This window comes from Pygocentrus nattereri, chromosome 19 (genome assembly GCF_015220715.1).
Source record: "Pygocentrus nattereri isolate fPygNat1 chromosome 19, fPygNat1.pri, whole genome shotgun sequence".
Taxonomy (NCBI): domain Eukaryota; kingdom Metazoa; phylum Chordata; class Actinopteri; order Characiformes; family Serrasalmidae; genus Pygocentrus; species Pygocentrus nattereri.
Window position 1 is genome coordinate 30920592 of NC_051229.1, and position 17507 is coordinate 30938098.

At 43.3% G+C, this 17507-nt stretch overlaps 3 protein-coding genes across 6 annotated transcripts in view; 1 reads left to right on the forward strand and 2 right to left on the reverse strand.

The window, feature by feature from the left end:
* Positions 1-946: 946 nt before the first annotated feature.
* On the reverse strand, positions 947-5926 carry si:ch73-382f3.1 (uncharacterized protein LOC100151273 homolog). Of its 2 annotated transcripts, none has more exons than XM_017705998.2 (4): positions 5741-5926; positions 5435-5588; positions 4006-4175; positions 947-1995 (listed from the first exon to the last, which is right to left on the reverse strand). In XM_017705998.2, exons 1-4 carry the CDS (start codon positions 5888-5890, stop codon positions 1621-1623), a joined length of 849 nt encoding a protein of 282 aa, XP_017561487.1. In that variant the 5' UTR covers positions 5891-5926; the 3' UTR covers positions 947-1620. The 2 variants fall into 2 exon arrangements, 1 of the variants encoding a protein (XP_017561487.1); XR_001858215.2 differs by having other exon boundaries at positions 1897-1995; positions 3446-4175.
* On the forward strand, positions 5916-14257 carry toe1 (target of EGR1, exonuclease). 3 transcript variants are annotated; one of them, XM_017705996.2, is made up of 8 exons: positions 5916-6047; positions 6974-7093; positions 7191-7231; positions 8851-8947; positions 9038-9196; positions 10974-11233; positions 11337-11499; positions 13520-14257. In XM_017705996.2, the coding sequence occupies exons 2-8, from the start codon at positions 6986-6988 to the stop codon at positions 14204-14206; spliced, it is 1515 nt and encodes a 504-aa protein (XP_017561485.1). In that variant the 5' UTR covers positions 5916-6047; positions 6974-6985; the 3' UTR covers positions 14207-14257. The 3 variants fall into 3 exon arrangements, with proteins under 3 accessions (XP_017561485.1, XP_017561484.1, XP_017561486.1); XM_017705995.2 differs by lacking the exon at positions 5916-6047 and adding an exon at positions 6241-6649; XM_017705997.2 differs by lacking the exon at positions 5916-6047 and adding an exon at positions 6241-6555.
* A 1475-nt stretch (positions 14258-15732) lies between these two features.
* tesk2 (testis associated actin remodelling kinase 2) overlaps positions 15733-17507 on the reverse strand; it is a 61448-nt gene continuing 59673 nt past the window's right edge. Inside the window, exon 11 of the mRNA XM_017705999.2 lies at positions 15733-17203. Within this exon, the coding sequence (XP_017561488.1) occupies positions 16188-17203 (1016 nt within the window). The 3' untranslated portion in view covers positions 15733-16187. The remainder of the gene's footprint in view (positions 17204-17507) is intronic.

The following is a 17507-nucleotide window of genomic DNA, read 5'->3' on the forward strand; positions in this document are numbered from 1 at the left end:
ACGTCCCAAATGCAGACAACCTGCAAAGGCTTGGTGTTTGAAGTCGGCTTCTTCAGTTTTGTAATGGATCTATGAGGTTAACATATCCAACAAGTAATGGGAATGCACAGCTACCCACGTCACACACTGTCAAACTGTGTTGAGTTGTTAGGTCAGCTCAGTTAGCCTTGTTTATGTGGTTTGAGACACTGTATGGCATATATATGGAAAGAAATGGATGAAATTTAGGCTTCAGATGTTTTAACTCTGACATACTGTTCCATTTTTTGTGAATAACAATATTAATGACGGGATGAAAAGACACACCTAGCTGGAAACTGATATCGAAAACTGTTTTTGCCGCTTTGTCAATTCTTAAATGTTCTAAACCATAAAAATAATCAAAGCTAATAAAAAAAAAATCACATTGATTTTAGCTAAAATTTGAATTCAGTAGAAATAAACTGAGCTGACATGGAATAAAATCAAAAACAAATAAAAAATGATTTCAGTATGTAGTTTCTTTGGCCGAACCACCACGGTAACCTCAGAGCGGTGCGTCACACTTGATTACGTCACAAGGAAAGAATAGCATGTCCTGGTCTGCAACAGCCAGCACACTCCTCCATTTCACCAGTGAAGCTCCTTTTTCAGCGACGCTCACATTACAAGCTTCTTGGCTCAAATCCGATCTCTCTGACGGGACGGTTCACACTCGTCTAGGCAAGTGACTTAAATCTATCATTAATGTGATGAACCGGCGTCCTGAACTGACCCTCATGAGCTCCTCCTCCTCAGTAACTTCACGACTGAATCACTGCATCATCAGCACAAACTAACGAGCTTCGCTGAGAAGATCATTAACTCTGATCAGCTCTCAGCTTCATTATTAGAGACAGATGGAGGAGAAAAAGGTGAGATGAGCTGCCTTTCCACAGTTTACAGGCTTTAACGTCTGTTTGGCGCTGCTGCCAGAGTAACACTGAATGATGGTCACGCGCAGTGGGGAAAAGCACATGAATTCCCATGTGAGCATCACATTAAGGTCACATGGCCACGAATCGGATACGTATCTGATCTAGGACCACATACGAAGGTGGCTCAGGTTCAATTTGAAAAGATGAGATCTGCGTCCACACGGCCCTAAAAACATGAGATCCGAGTCACATTAGGGCAAAAAAATCGGATTTGTGCCACTTCAACCTGGTAATGTGAACGCAGCCTTAAACACTTTGGTTCTAATTTCAGTTTCATACAGTAGATTCTTCTTGTTCAGCTTCTGCAATCTGCTACTAACACAGCACCCATTTAAGACCCTGAAGCTTTTCATGAAGTTCATGGTTTGAACAATATCGCAATAAACAACGGTAAAATATTACCTTCAGAAAAAAATGAGCATTTCCATTAAATAAACAACACTGGCATGCTACACCTCCATCCACTGTTGGGCTGCTTTTGAGAGATCTTTGAGAACTTAGAAATGAATCTAACTCTGTGAAACATAATATTTCTTACAGTGCAGACGGCTGCTGCTGTAGCTCAGACCTCAGCGGACATGGCAGTTCGCATTATCCTCCATCAAAAATACAAAACACATTCACACATTCGACCACACACACGGGTTTGAACGAGAAGAGAGTCTTAGGTCATGATTCCAATCAGCCCTTCATCGCTTGTCCCATTGCCTTCAGGGCTATTGCACGCAGTTATGATGCCCAAGCCAAGTTCTGCAAAATCCTCCTGCATGCTTGTCGTCATCATCATTTTAGGCTCCAGGCGGTTACACAGCGTCCTGTAGGAGGGCAGAGGGTAGCCCAGTTCTCGAAGGAATTCATATCCTTTCACTCCGACGGCACAGCGGATCTTGCGGGCGGTCAGAACCGTGTCGTGCGACCACACGGCCCGCCGTGAGCGCTTGGCAAGGGTCAGGGCCCGGATCTGGTCCTCATATAGAAACATCTGCAGTCCTTTCTCCATCTTGCTCAGCTTGTGCAGACGTTTCTTCATCTCCTCCGCCTGGACGGCAAACAAAGGGACAGCAAAGAGAAGAGTCATTTGTGGCTACTTTTAAAGCGATCGGATTTATATAATTATCTATATAATAAACTTAAATTATCACATGCTTCCCTGTAACAGCAAGAGCCTGTTTAGTAATCTTAAGTAGACTTGCTTACGTGGCTTCAGACGTTATATGACAAACTGTTATGTACAAAAAACACAGATCCAGGCTTAAAATAACTTCGTTATGAATTGTACTTTTGCCCGTTTTTATGGAACATAATGTACACAATTCAGTGCCAGAAACCACTTAAGCCAGTAAATATGGGCAGTCGTGGGCTGGAGGTTAGGGAGCTGGCCCTGTGACCGGAAGGTTGCCGGTTCAGTCCCCAGGGCCGACAGTTCATGACTGAGGTGTCCTTGAGCAAGACACCCAACCCCCAACTGCTCCCCCGGTTGTGGGATCAAAAAAGTATCACTTAACTTAAATCTTAACAACACAATCATGTGCAAATTACACAATGTTAAACTGCTGGACATAAACTTCCATTGTTTGTTACGTTTGTTAGCATCCAGTACTTAAGTAGTTGTAACGAGAACATCTGGAAACAACCAGTGGAACATTTGGGTGAAATGCAGGTGTGAAGTTAGACTCATTAGGCTGGGAACAAATTTGAGTGAAATTTCAAAATCAATCTGATGCTTCATGAAGGCAGAGCACTCATCATCCATCATATGGTGCACTCATCATCCTTGTTCAACAGACAACACGCCTGTCGCTAGCAAATGGATCAAGAAGGGTCTGGGTTCGGTTCCCTGGCCGGGCCACCCGGGGTTCCTTCTGTGTGGAGTTTTGCATGTTCTCCTTGTGTCTGGGTGGGTTTCCTCTCACAGTCGAAAGACATGCGGTCAGGTCAACTGGACATGCTAAAATGCTCCTAGGTGTGAATGTGTGTGTGGATGTACACGTCGGTATGTTTGCCCTGCGATGGACTGCCGACCTGTCCAGGATGTTTCCGGCTAGTCTGCTTTGCCTGTAGTGGCAATCGCACTCCGAACGTTAAAACTGCATGGACAGGAAAAATTTTGAAAGTGGGGTTTAAAGTGGGCGCAGATTTTTAAAATTTAAATGTAAATTTAAGTTTGAGGTTATAAAAGCCAGAAGGTCCCTGGTCTTCGGGTACATTCATTCAAAAGTATTGTAAATAAGTAATGTCAGCAATAACTCTACAAAACAGGCAATAACATTAATACTAAAAACTCGGCACACAGCAATCCTAATTTTTTACTTGCAGTTATATAAACAAACAACCTTAACTGCACATTTTATCTGAAGACTTTTGCTTAATTTTAACACTATAAAGATGCTCTGGCCAGTAGGGGGAGTAGTGCACCTCCTGATCAATCCCAAACCCCACGATTTGAAGAAAACCACTGGCTCATGAGCCCTGCTGAAAACTTGACTCACTTTTGAAACACCTCCATGAATCACGGTGTACGTCACATAAACACTGTGTATATGAGGGCAGATCTGAACGTGTACAGGAGCTTTTGCTGTTGTAGGTTTCAGGAGTTGACCAAAGGTTGACCACCTTTCAGGAGGGTCAAATCTGCACTCGGCTCGGCACAGCTCTGATGAATAAGGGCCACTGTGCCTTGACATGTACTCACTGGCCCTGCGAGAGTTGTTCTAAAAAATAAACAAAAGCAAACTTCAAGACCACGTCTTGGCTGATCAACTACATTTGGGATAAGGAGAAAACTGCTCATTTGATCTTCATGCCAAACCCTTGATTTAAGGCCTTGTCACAAATCCTGACGGTTTATCGAATGGTTTATGAAATGCTGCTTATAAATAAAATAAACCTGCTGCAGCGCAAAGAAAATAGTAAGCAAGAGGGAGAGTTTGCAGGCCAAACAGCTTCTATTTTTACTCGTTTTCACTATGCTCCAGCTCCCAGATGCATTCTGGCACCGGGGATCACCGAGTCCTGTGCTGCCTGTTCTAACAGAGGGTGAAGCACTGGCCTCTCTCTGGAGCCGGGCTGTGTGCTGCTGCTGCTGCTCCAGCTGACTTTTGTAATGCTGGCACAGAGAGCACGGCCGTTCCTCCTCCGCTCTCTGCCTTTCTTCTTCCTCTGGGTCCAGGCGCGGCTGCCGCCGGGCGTAGCCGTGGTCCCCGACGTTCAAATCCTTCTCTGTTGAAATGAGACAAAATTAGACATTATTAGGGAGCAGATGTGCTGGAGGAGGATAAACATCTGCAGGGATGCTTATTCAAGAAGAGGGGCTATTTCATACAAGGCATTTCAATTTCTCAGTTAGGTTTTGTCCTAAAAAAACAAAAAAAAAAAAAAACAACTGTCCAATAGGAACTAAGAATACACTGATTTGGGAATTTTAATGAAAAAGGAAAAACAGCTGTTAGCCAAAGACAGCACTTCACTACTATGAGAAAGCAAGTCATGAATTCCTAAGTCATAATTATGAGACAGTAAGTCGTAATTATGTCAAACATTGTTGAGATACTGAGTCATAATTATGACCTGCATTCTCACAACTGACTGACTGTCTCTCAATTATGACTTACTAAATTGTAATTATGAGACTGTAAGTCATAGCCATGACATCACATGACAAGCATGAGATACCAAGTCATAATTTCGAGATATTAGGTCATAATTATGAGGTCGTAGGTCATGATTGTGACTTAGTATCTCAATAATGACTTACTGTGTCATAATTATGCCTGACGTAGCGTGCCATAGTTATGACTTACTAAGTCGCAATTGAGACTGTAAGTCAAAACGATGACACATTAATTCGTTACTGAGACACCAAGTAATAATTATGAGATATTAAATTAGAATCATGAGCGTAGATCATAATTATAACTTGATCTCAACAACTACTTTCTACATCATTATTACCACTTACTGTCTCATAACTATGACTTACAAATTTTTAATTATGAGACTGTAAGTCAGTCATGACATCACATGATTGGCACAATGTACTAAATCATAATTATGAGGTTGGGACTTAGTATCTCATTAATGACGACACTGTCTCTATGCCTTAGAGTCTCATAATTATGTAATTATGAGATTGTAAGTCATCATTGATGAAATATCAATTCGTTATTATAAGACATTGGCATAATTATGAGATTAAATTATGAGAGTGTAGATTATAATCATGACTTAGTATCTCAAAAACTACTGGTCATAATTACGACTTGGTGTCTCATAACCATGACCCGGCATCTCATAGTGAACTTAAATTACACATTTTCTGGCTAGGTAAGTAATTATTATGAGATATGCCCTCATTTTTATGACATGGCAAGTCATAACAATGAGATGCGCGTCATCATTTTTCTCATGATTTCTTAAACGGCTGTATAGTTTCCTCTGGAGGACACCAGTACCACTCGGACACGGTCTGAGCTCAGTACCTGCTTCATGTTTAACTGGGAGAGCCACGGGAGTGGTGATGGGTGAGGGTGGGTCCGGGACATTGAACAGTGTGGGGATCGCGTTGGGCTTCAGTTTCCTTCCCCCTGCTGGCGAGCGAGCGATCTCTTCAAACTGGCTCTCCTCGAAATGATCCTGCAATCCGTTCAGAGAGAAGTGTGTTAAGAAAAGACCCCCGCCGATCTAACTGTCGGCTTTCCGCACCTCTCGTTTGAACAGAAACGAGCAAAGGGTGGAAGACTTTAGCTGCGACTCTGAGCCGATATGAGGGAGTTATGTCCACTTGCCTGACACAGTCTGGAGCAGGGGGTTGGCACAAAGTCCCGGCGACAGTTTATAAGCCACTTTCTCATCCGCACCGGATCTTTCGGGAAGCGAAAAAGCTGCTTTCCGATGGTCGTGGAGTTGGAGCAGTTTGGAGCAGAACATCCACCCATGGCGGTTTACTTATAACCAAACTAACGTTAGCTCGCCTGCTAGTGCTACTACGGTGGACATGTAGCCTTAGCTAGCTAACCTACGCTAGCAAGTCAATGACCGTGCTGCACGTCTCACATGAGATTTTCGTTCGAATGAAAGAGCCGGTAGAAAAGCGTAAGTCCCTAAAATGTTTGTCTGAGCCAGGTAACCCTCCCCCCGCTAAATACGCACAAGATTTGGCTTAGAAAGAAATGCAACCCCGAGTTTGTTAGAGCCAAAATGGCGCCTGTTGGGCTCTTACCCGTCGACCTTGGTGATGAGGCTGAGTCCCTAATGGACCCGTACTCCCTACATAGTGCACCACTTAAGTCTCGGAAATATGACTTCTGTGCACAAATGCGCGCTAACCGTCCAGTCGTGCAGGCATTCGGCCGCCCTGCTGCCCCAAACAGCGTTCTCGAGGGCACACACGCCTCTATATGAAGACCTCCCTAATGCACTACATAGGGAGTAGGGAGCCATTTGAGACAGCCGCAGTGACGCGCTGCTGGTGGCCGCTTACACGGCTGCCTGCGCAAATTCCGAGGGAAAACACACTCTTAAAAATATTTAAGAGCCGTTATAAACGTACCGCATCCGCTCTAAACTTTGTCCCGTCTATCTTAAGAACAATCACAAACTTGTACGTTTTCACTCATTTTATTTCCGTGTGAAACCGGTTCCACTGGCACGGAGCTCAGGCGTTAGACAGGATGAAACTCGGCATCTCACATGGAGTAGGACACATTTTTTGTGTTTGAGAGAAAGTCGGGCATTTGTTTATTCATTTTTTTTGCTTTAAACCAGCGACAGAGAAAAAGAAAGAAAGCGACAATATCATCCTCTCAAAGTAGTTGTTTAAAAAGGGCAGATAAAAGCTGAAACGCGCCGGCTCTCTCGTTTTCCAGCTCTCAGCTAAGCTAGCTTAGCGGTCTAACCTTGCTTTTCTGTGGCCGTTAAATAAGAGTCCCCTACACATTGTGGAATAAAGTAGCTGTGGGCAGCGCAGTGCTCACACAGTATTTTATAGCTTTTCTGTGTACATATATTTTTTATTTTAGAAGAGTGGCGAGATGAGCCAGGTGGTGCCCGTAATAGACGTGCAAAATGACAATTTTAAGGAGCTTTGGCCTTCAATGGTGCTCGCCTTTAAAACGTCCTCCTTCATTGCGCTGGACACGGTGAGGATTCATATAAAGAAGCGAAAATAAAAAGAAAGTCACTCATATGTGTTTTGTTTTCCAGTGAGCATTAATTTTATCTTCTCTTTACCTTCAGGAACTGAGCGGTCTTGGCGCGAGGAAAGCGCTTCTCGCTGAGTGAGTTTTACTGAACGCTGCGTGATGCGATATTTATCGCGATATTTGATTCCACGATAAATTGACATTTTCTGTAAATTAAAGTTAAAGCAGCACGAACGCTTAAAAGGAAACTCCGCTGATTTAAAAAAAAAAACAATTTCTGTTTGATTAAAGTCATTCAGAGCGGTTTGGTGTGAAACGCTCTGTTCTAGAGCCGGAATTGTGCACATTGGTGGTGATGGGAACCAGACATCCGAAAAGCTGAATGCCTCTGAAAGCTCCCTCACTGAAAGTTATCACTTGAAGTGGTTATGGATGCGCTGCCTCGTTTCTGAGTCAGAGGCATTGTTTTATGATTGTTTTCAGATTTTGGTGCTTAACTACATTGATGGTGGAGTGGTACATGCAAGCCAATAGGCAGTATAGTCCCGAAAATGATTCAAAGGAACGATACGTTCTTCATGTTTATTTGACATTAAAGTATTTTACCATCATAAAAATTACATATGAAACTTAGAAGACACGTGGGAGTTAACCAGTGGTTTTGGATATTAAATAAACTGCTCCGTTTGTAAATGTTGTGACCCCTGGTTCCTATCACCACCACTATAAAGAGCTCTGTAATAAGTGTAAACTGTAGGTTTCTCTATAATGAACCATTTTAAGTTAAACCACTCTGACTGTGTTTACATCTCAATGACAAAATAATTCAGAACTTTAGAAAAACTGGTGGATTTTCCCCTTAACTGCAGCTGTATGCTGCTGTGTGAGGTAAACTAAAGCAGAATTCAGATTTCCCCAAATTTCTGTATAATTATTCCATCCTTGTGATGTAAGCAGAGACATTCCAAGTGGTTTGATATGAAAAGACTTGTTTGAATTGTAGAGAAACTTACCGGCTGCATTTCACACCACACCACTCTGAATGGTTTCATTTACATCTTAACAGCTGAACTGAAGGAATTTAGAGTTTTCTGCTTTAACATGACACCACAGCACAAAGACTAATCCTCAATCATGATTTAACTTTCTGATATATTAAGCACAATTATAACAACTAGCTCTTTTGAAATTACCCAGTTATGCGCTTATCCTTCTGGGTTAGCGATGGGAGCTTGAGCCTATCCCAGCTGTCATCAGGTGTAAGGCAGGATACAAGCTGGACAGGTTGTCAGTCCATTGCAGGGCGGGCAGACACAGACACACAGACACACACACACACACACACACACACACACACACACACACACACACACACACACACACACACATCTTCGAAGCCGCTTATCCTTCTGGGTTAGCGGTGGGAGTTGGAGCCTATCCCAGCTGTTATCAGGTGTAAGGCAGAATACAAGCTGGACATGTTGTCAGTCCATTGCAGGGCAGATAGACAGACATAGATATACATTCTCTCTCACACACACACATACACACACAGACTCACACCTAATTGGCCTGACTGCATGTCTTTGGACTGTGGGAGGAAACCCACCCAGACACGGCGAGAACCCCGGTCGCCCGGCTGGGGAATTGAACCCAGGCCCTTCTTGCTGTGAGGCAACAGTGCAGTCTAAGCAGTTTAAGTGAATGTTTTGGGGTGTTGGTTGAGACATAGATGATGTTTTTGCTCTCTTAAGGTCAGTTGAAGATCGTTATAAAGCGATATGCCATGCCGCTCGCACACGCTCAGTACTGTCCCTGGGGATGGCTTGTTACAAGAAACTTAGTGACAAAGTGAGTATTCCACCTTTGCATACAAAGTAATGTTGGTAATGTTCTGTGTGATTATCTTTAATAACAGGCTTCTTGAATCTTTGTTTATAGGCCGACAGCACGTACCTGGTTCAAGTTTACAACCTGACGCTGTTGTGCTCAGAGGAGTACATTATTGAACCTCAGTCAGTGCAGTTCCTAGTGCAGCATGGCTTCGACTTTAACAAACAGTATGCTCAAGGTGTTCCCTACAACAAGGGCAATGATAAAGTAAGTAGTTCAAAAGGAAGCACAGATTTCTTCCTTAGTTACTACAGTTTTGATTTACTCTGACTAATAGTTCACCAGGATGGTTAATCTTTTTTAATGCATATTTGGATTATGCTGTAAATTACAGGTTTGATTATGGTCCAGGAAAGTGTTCAGTCCATCAAGAAACCTAGACATTCTCTTGATGGTTACCCTCTATGGACAAAAGTATTGGGACACCTGCACATTGTCCAAAATGTCTTGGCTTTGCTGAAGCATTAAGATTTCCTTTCAGTAGAGGGGTCTAGATTAACCCCTGAAAAACAACCCCATATCATCATCCCTCCTCCACCAAACTTTACAGTTGGCACAATGCAGTCAGGCAGGTAACGTTCTCCTGGCATTCGTCAAACCCAAACCCAGACGCGTCCATCGGACTGACAGATGGAGAAGTGTGATTAGTCACTCCACTGAATATGTTTCCACTGCTCCAGAGTCCAGTGGCTGTACACGCCTCCATCCGACACTTGGCATTGTGCATTCTGATCTTAGGCTTGTGTGCAGCTACTTGGCCATGGAAACCCATTTCTCGAAGCTCTTAACATGTAGGTTTTTTTGTTGATGTTCCTTTAGAGGCAGTTTGGATCTGATTAGTGAGTGATGCAACAGAGGATAGACACGGCGCTTCAGCACTGACCAGCTCCAAATCTAACAGGACAGGCAAATTCACAGACTGACTACTGCCAGTGTTTGTCTGTTGAGACTGCAAGGCTATGTGCTTAATTTGATCCACCTGTTACCAATAGGTGTGGCTGAATTCAGTAATTAGGAGGGGTGTGACAATTTTCTCCATATATTGTAGTTTGATGGGGTGGGATCTTAGATGCATCGCGATGCGGATGTGTACGATTCTGAATCAGTTCACAAACGTCAGAAATTGGTTTTCGAAATCTAATTCATAATGTAATGTTGACAGAGCGCCAAAGGCAGAATTCGGAAGTGGGCAAGTGCAGTCTGTGACGGCACATAAATAAAACACAACTGGATGAGCGAGAAATCCGTCTGCATTAAAAGCTGGGTTATATCAGGAGTCGACAAACCAAATGTTAAGAAGAGCCGTCTTGAAGATATTTAACTGACACAGCGACCCTCCACTCTCTACAACAAGACCAATACTGAACATCTGCTGCGTGGATATCCATTGCCACAGAGCCTTGCGTCACCGTAACTCCAATTTATCACAGATGAGTGGCAGCCAATGTCTCATGTGCTCCAAACAAGAGCAGTGAATGAGAGTCTTCTAGTTTCCTTGCCAAATCACTTCTATTGGTTTCTTTTCTATAAGACATTGAAAGTACATTTGTTATGGATCACTACAGGTACTTTGCTTTGAAAGTACCAAGTCGTCACACAGTGAGAAAATAGAAATCCTGTGTAGAAAAAAGATGCATCGATAATCGTCTTCTAATCGCATCACAGCCTCTGAATAGCAATCAGATCGAATCGTGAGGTTCCTAGACATTCACACCCCTAATGGCTACTTCTAAATTTTGGCTGGAGTGTTGCTTTAATATACATAGTTGGCTAGCGGACACAGCAGTGGACTGTAGACAGTTTTGGGTTATTTTATGTATATAAATAGCTTGAGACTTTTATTTTGAATATTATTTAATTACACTGTTCCAAATTCAATGCAGTTGCATCAACACCTTTAGGCTGATGTGTTCCAATGCATTTTCAGTGATTGATATTTGAACATTACTTGAATTATTTTTGTGTTTGTTTGTTTTGTTTTGAGGGAGGAGATGCCCACGGGGTGAATATGCGCACCTTATTTGTGGAGCTCCTGAGGGCCAACAAGCCTCTGGTGGTCCATAACGGCCTGATTGACATGGTGTTCCTGTACCAGTGCTTCTACGCCCATCTGCCTGAAAGGCTGGGTACGTTTATAGCAGACCTGTCGCAGATGTTCCCCGCCGGCATTTACGACACCAAGTATGCGACAGAGTATGAGCTGCGCTTCACCGCCTCCTACCTGGAGTACGCTTATAAAAAGTGGTACGTTTTCAGTGTAGTAATTAAAAACATGCCAGCAATGTCAATGAAAATAAGCATTAATCAGTCAGTTGTGTCTAAAAGTATAGGCCTGTTCTGTTTACAGTAAGTTGGACAATGCCAGATCCATTGAGGCTGGGAAGGATGGACCTTGTTTGCTCTTGGAGTTTTGTAATTACACCGGGCGCCTGCAGAGCTACGTAGACTACAGGCCTTGCTTGGACAGCCAGAGTCATGATGGCACCCTGAACATCTGCATTCAGTTCTCTGTGAGTTCTTACAAAATGCTTCCTCAAAAGGCTTCCTGGACACTGATCTTGATGTGCTAGAGGAATTGTTAATGTGAATATAGTAGTAGTTGTTAAAATGTCACTAACTGAAAAAAGTTGGCACTTTATATAAAATGTAGATCTTCTTCTTCTTTTGGCTGCTCCCTTTAGGGGTCGCCACAGCGGATCATCTGCCTCTATCTTGCCCTATCCACTGCCTCCTCTACTTTCACACCAACCATCTCCATGTCCACCTTCACTACATCCATAAACCTTCTCTGAGGTCTACCTCTTCTCCTTCTACCCGGCAGCTCCATCTCCAACATTCTTTGCCCAATATATCCACTATTCCTCCTCAACACATGTCCAAACCATCTCAACCTGGCCTCTCTGGCTTTATCTCCAAACTGCTCCACCTTCACTGTCCCTCTGATCTGCTCATTTCTAATCTTGTCCATCCTTGTTACTCCCAACGCAAATCTCAGCATCTTCATCTCCGCCACCTCCAGCTCAGCCTCCTGTCTTTTAGACAGAGCCACAGTCTCCAAACCATACATCATAGCAGGACGCACTACTGTCTTGTAAACCTTCCCTTTCTGACTAACTGACTGTTTATCCTTGTTTGTGTGTCAAACCTGCAAACTTTAAATGCATTTCTTTTTAAGCGGGGAGACTATGGACCAATCCCATTTCTTCTTGTTACCTCTAGCCCTTGTTTTCTAGTATCATCCTAACCCCTTGGAACTGAGTTAGAAGGGTTAGTGGTTGAAATCTTCATCCTATGAAACGGGACACTCAAATTAAAAACACATAATTTCATTAACAGCTACTAGCACTGCTCTGTCAGTGACCCTGCCAGTCTGGAGTGACAGAAGCGGAGGTTAAAGTTCAGCTCCTCACTACTGGGCTTTAGTTACATTTAGGGCATCATATAAATGTATTGGTGGGGGGTGGCGGGGTGGGAGTTGTCAGCATACTGCTAGTGATTTTTTTTTTTTATACTTGATATGAAGAAAAGGACCATAATACATTAAAACGACACTAAACTGAGATAATACAACGGTGACTGGAATTTTAAACAGAAAATTCTCACATTTATGGGTTTCTTTGGTCTCTTGCTGAGCCGTCTTGATGGTTTTTCTTTTTGGCTCATAACACTGTTTGGAGCGAGCCTCTGAAAAACCTCTGTTTGTAGCCCTAACACTTGGCCCTACCCCTCTATCTCAACAAGAATGGGGAGGCCCAACCCCTAGACGTGAACACACAAAACGGAGGGCTGTTAGGGGCGAGGGGTGAAATGGGATTGGGCCTAAGTACGATACAAAACTGCGATAAACACCATCTACAAACATCTAGCGTTCCTAATAGATCACCGTGCTTTTCAGCCTGGAGGTCTAGAGATAACTATGGAAAAATGTACACGGGCCTATATTTTTCACATATTTTTAAATGACTTGGTATATAATCTCTACATCAGTGATGTCTCATAGTTAGTATTAGCTTAAAAAAAAAGTTTGTAGTTGAACAGCAAAAAAAAAAAAAAAAAAAAAAATCTAATTTGATACAGTGTGAAATAGTGCTTAGCCAAGCAGCTAAACAAGCAGGTTACTTTACCAACTTATGTGTGTAACATTGTGATTATTAACTTCTGTATGTCCACATTGGTCAGAGGAATCTGCCAGTTATTTATCTTTTGAAGTAAACATATCACTGCTGCTAAAGAGCTTTCAGATGTTTGCAGAAATCCCTTAACATTTAAAAACTAAAATAGAAATGGTAGAAGAATAGAATGGTTTATTTATGGTCAGTAACTGCATAATCTTTCATGCATTTGGATACCATCAGGCATAATCACAGCACTTTTTGCAGAGTGTAAGACAGCCAGTCAGCAGTCTAGATTTTGGAACAGGAATTCTTATTATAAGACTGATTTCCTTTGTAAAAGTTGTTGATGGTTCTAGTCTGGTCATCTCCAGTAACTGCATACTGTTTTTTTTTTTTCTTTTCTTTTCTTTTATAGGCTTACGGATGGTGTGCTAACGGCTCTCAGTGCCCCATGTCGCACGACACGGACCTCATCATTCAGCAAGACGAGAAAACCAAAGAGGACAAAAAGAAAAAGAGGAAGCGCAGGAAGAAACAGAAGGCTGCCCGGGAAGTGGAGGAGGACGGTTTGCCTGGAGAGAAGAGAGCTCATCTGGAGGACATGGACCAGGAGCAGGAGGATCGGGATGCAGTGGTAACCACCTGTGAAACCACGGCAACAGCATCTGTGCACCAGCAAACCAGTGGAGAGGTGACAAAGGTGACCTGTGTTAATGACTCCGGTAGTATAGAAGGGACTGAGAATGGGAGCGGCGTCCCTCCAGCACAGGACTCGGCTACAGACGATGGCGGAAATGCACAACAGACGTCTAAAGGCTTCACCGGAGCCCGGGAGAGAAAGATGGAGGGAGGAACCCACAGAGCCGGATTCGATGCCTTCATGACTGGTTACATTTTTGCTTTTGCCAGCGTTTTGAAGTCAGATGAATCTGCTGCTCAGGCTGGATTATGTGGGTGTGTGAACAAACTGTATCTAAGCGGCAAGTCAGTCCCGCTTCACGTGGTCAAAAGCACCTTCTCGAAGTCCTCCAAGGCTCATGTGCACAAAATGGAGCAAGTCTGGGGAAAAAGCACTGTCAAAGCAGATGGAGCTGATGCATAAAGAAGTGTTTTTAATTTTGGGGTAAATAAAGAAGCACATTTGATTTATTAATACAGTCACTTGCACTGTTTTCCTAAAGATTAGGGCTGCACGATATATTGTTTATTAATCGTTATCGCGATATTGGCTTTGTAATACTCCTATGGTCGATGAACACACTATGCAGACTGGCCTTTTAATCACAAACAGTGTTTTTGCTGTGAGGATTCTGACCAATCGCAGTTCTTATGTGGGGTCAAATTGAGTTTGGTCAGAATATTGTAAGACAGTCTTTACTCATGTCACATTATTGACTGACCAAATTAATGGTATACAATTATAGAAACTTCTACAAATATAATTTTTTTTCCCATTACCACAAATATAGCTGAGCATCTAAGATGTTTGGTGTCCAAAGTTTGCTTCTGTAATTGACATAAGATTCTGGATAAAAATGTTTGTTTTTTATTTATTTACATTAGCTCACGTGCTCCTTTACTATGTTGATCTGTAGGCCTCTGTTCATAAACATAAACCAGCCCAAACTAATTTACTATAAAATGAAATGGTGTTTGTAGAAATTCAGAAAAAAGCCGCGTCAGTCTCGACTGCATATGTGGACATATTTCTATATTGAGCTCTATTTACACAAAGTTAGGTTAGTTCATCATTTATGTTGAACAGACTCTCCCAAAGTTTTACGCTGCTGCGCTGACGTTGAACCGTGTGCTGCACTGGGTCGGTATGACCAACAGGTCAAAACCAGCTCTAAACAAAGTGACCGCTGGGCCCTGATTGGTGCTCTGGCTTCAGACACATGGCAGAAAAAAGTGGGAATAATTCGGTACAGACAAATTTGAACACAAAAGTAAAATCATTAAATTTATTTTTTTTAACCGACTGAATACATACATGCAAATATACATAAAAAAAAAAATCTGAAACCGTATGAATGGAAAAGAAGGTCCTGATCTGTCTTTGGTAGAAATATACATCTCTGATTCAATTACAAATTCACACAGCCAGGATGAGAATGACCAAAAAAAAAAAATAAAAATCAGAGAAACGGGCACAAACAACATTATGTACATAAATCTGTGTTCATCAAACTATTATTAATATGCTGTACAGGTAGTTGACCAGCAGGGAAGTAAGACATAGTAAAATCACTTCTTCATAAATATCAAAATAGATCCTCTCTATAAAACTAGTCTGCTTCGGTTACATTTATTGCATAGAAATGTAGTGACAAAAAAAATTAAACCATTAAGTTTTTACTCGTTTCAAGTGCAATTTACATGTTTTAAGTAGTTACAGACAACAGACTTTTCAGAAGACCTGAGAGGTCAAAGCGTGAAGAAGATCCAGCTGGTGCTCAACTTTCACTTAGAAGTCGCTCAACCTTTGTAATAGACGGCTGCGAGAGCGACGCTCGAGTAAAACGTGGGTGAAGTGATCGTGGGGATGGAATGTTTTTTTCTTTTCCAGCTAATTATTGGTAGACTTTCTCAAAATGTCTGCAGCGATAACCTGTGGATACAGACACGTTTCAGAATGGTTTATTTATTGTAATTAGGAAAACCCAGTTTATATCTACATAAACACAGAATCTGTGAGTTTGTCAGGATATAAAAACGTGTTTAACCAATTAAGTAAACGCAGTGCAAGGGTGTTAAAATACATTCAAACAAGATGTGTCGATTGTAATAACCCATTAGAGCTATGCATCATAGCTTATTAGCTTATTTGTTCTCTGTCTATGTGAGCGCTTGATGGTTTGTTGGGTAACAGTCTGGATCGGTGTTTCACACGTCATGCCACAAAAAAAAAACAAAAACAAAAAACAAATGTGTGCTTAAGTTAGGAGGGTTTCCTTTTTCTTCCAAGAAACAATAGAAAATGTACATCTATTAAGCGTATTAAATATAATCATGAAAACTATGTGCACGGCATCTGTTCCTGACCGCTGGGTCAATCTTCGGGATGACTTCCGCGGCGTCTTTTAGATGTCACAGCGGGACAGGAGGTCAGATGACCTAGATGCCCGGCAGGGTGCAAGGACGATGGAGCGGAGCTCCTGCGGCTCCATGGAAACGCTCAGACCGAGAGAGTTCCTATTGGTCGAGGAGGACAAGGTCAGCATGTCCTCTTGATCCTCGGCCTCCATGTCCTCGCAGGGCGCCGGGCGCTGTCCGTTTCGGTTCTGCAGGTGAACCAGGCCCAGGTTTTGCTCTTTATTGTCATCAATGGGGCTGCCTCTGCTGCTAGAGCAGTCCATGGCTTCTGCCTCAGTATCAGTGGAGGCAGGGCACGACCAGTTATCGTCTGGTTCCGCCCCTTCGTCTGCTTCCAATTCACAATCTGTCCTTGGCCAGTAGGTGTAGGCAGGACATGATTGGCTGAGCTCTGGCTCTGGCCCCTGCTCTTCATCTGGCTCCACCTCCCTCTCTGCTCTCGGCCTGTATGGTGGGATCTCCATCACTGCGTATTTTTTTGCCCAGCCGCTGAGCACCTTGGGCCTGGCCTCTCCAGGCTCGCTCCTGCTGGCGCAGAAAACCTCGGACAGGGCCGGCTGAGGCGAGACGGGCAGCGAGCGGCACTGGCGGCCGGGCAGCTGCCATAGTTCAGGCCAAGGAGCAGAGGATCCGCTGCACACGGCGCCACTGCTGCCGTTGGGCTGCGGCTGGTACGCGCTCAGAGTGCCGTGTGGAGAGTGCAGGTCAAACATAAGGGAGAACACTGACTTGCTGGGCATGTCGAAGAACTTGATTTTACCACCCTTCAGATCCTCCCTGGCACTGAAGGGGTTGACCTTAGGGACCCCCCGCGATGGTTCCCGTGACCCGGGGCAGTAGTTAGAGTCCTGGACATTGGCCTTGCGGCCCGGCTTGCGGGAAAAGATGTCGGACTGGCTACGAGAAAGCCAGATGTTGCGCCGTGGACGGGGCGATTTGGGCGGGATCTTGTCGTCCTGGAGGCCGATGGGGTTCAACCTCTTTATGCCCTGGAACTTATCTCCTGGAGAGAGAGAGAGATGCGGTATGTTGACATTTGAAAAAAGTGAGAGGAACAGTTCAGTCACCTTAATGTCGCTAATGGTGAATAAACATGAACAACCACCATTTAGTGGCCTACACCACTGCATGCATTATCAGCATGCACTTGTTTTGTAAAGCTGAAAAGGTAATCAAACACCAGAGGGCGCCAGAGGGACATATTTAATACATATGGGATTAAAGCCTGAAGTGAAGTCAATAGTGCAATACTGATGCTGATACCACACATACCACAACGTCACTGTGGCGAGCGATGTGCCATTTAG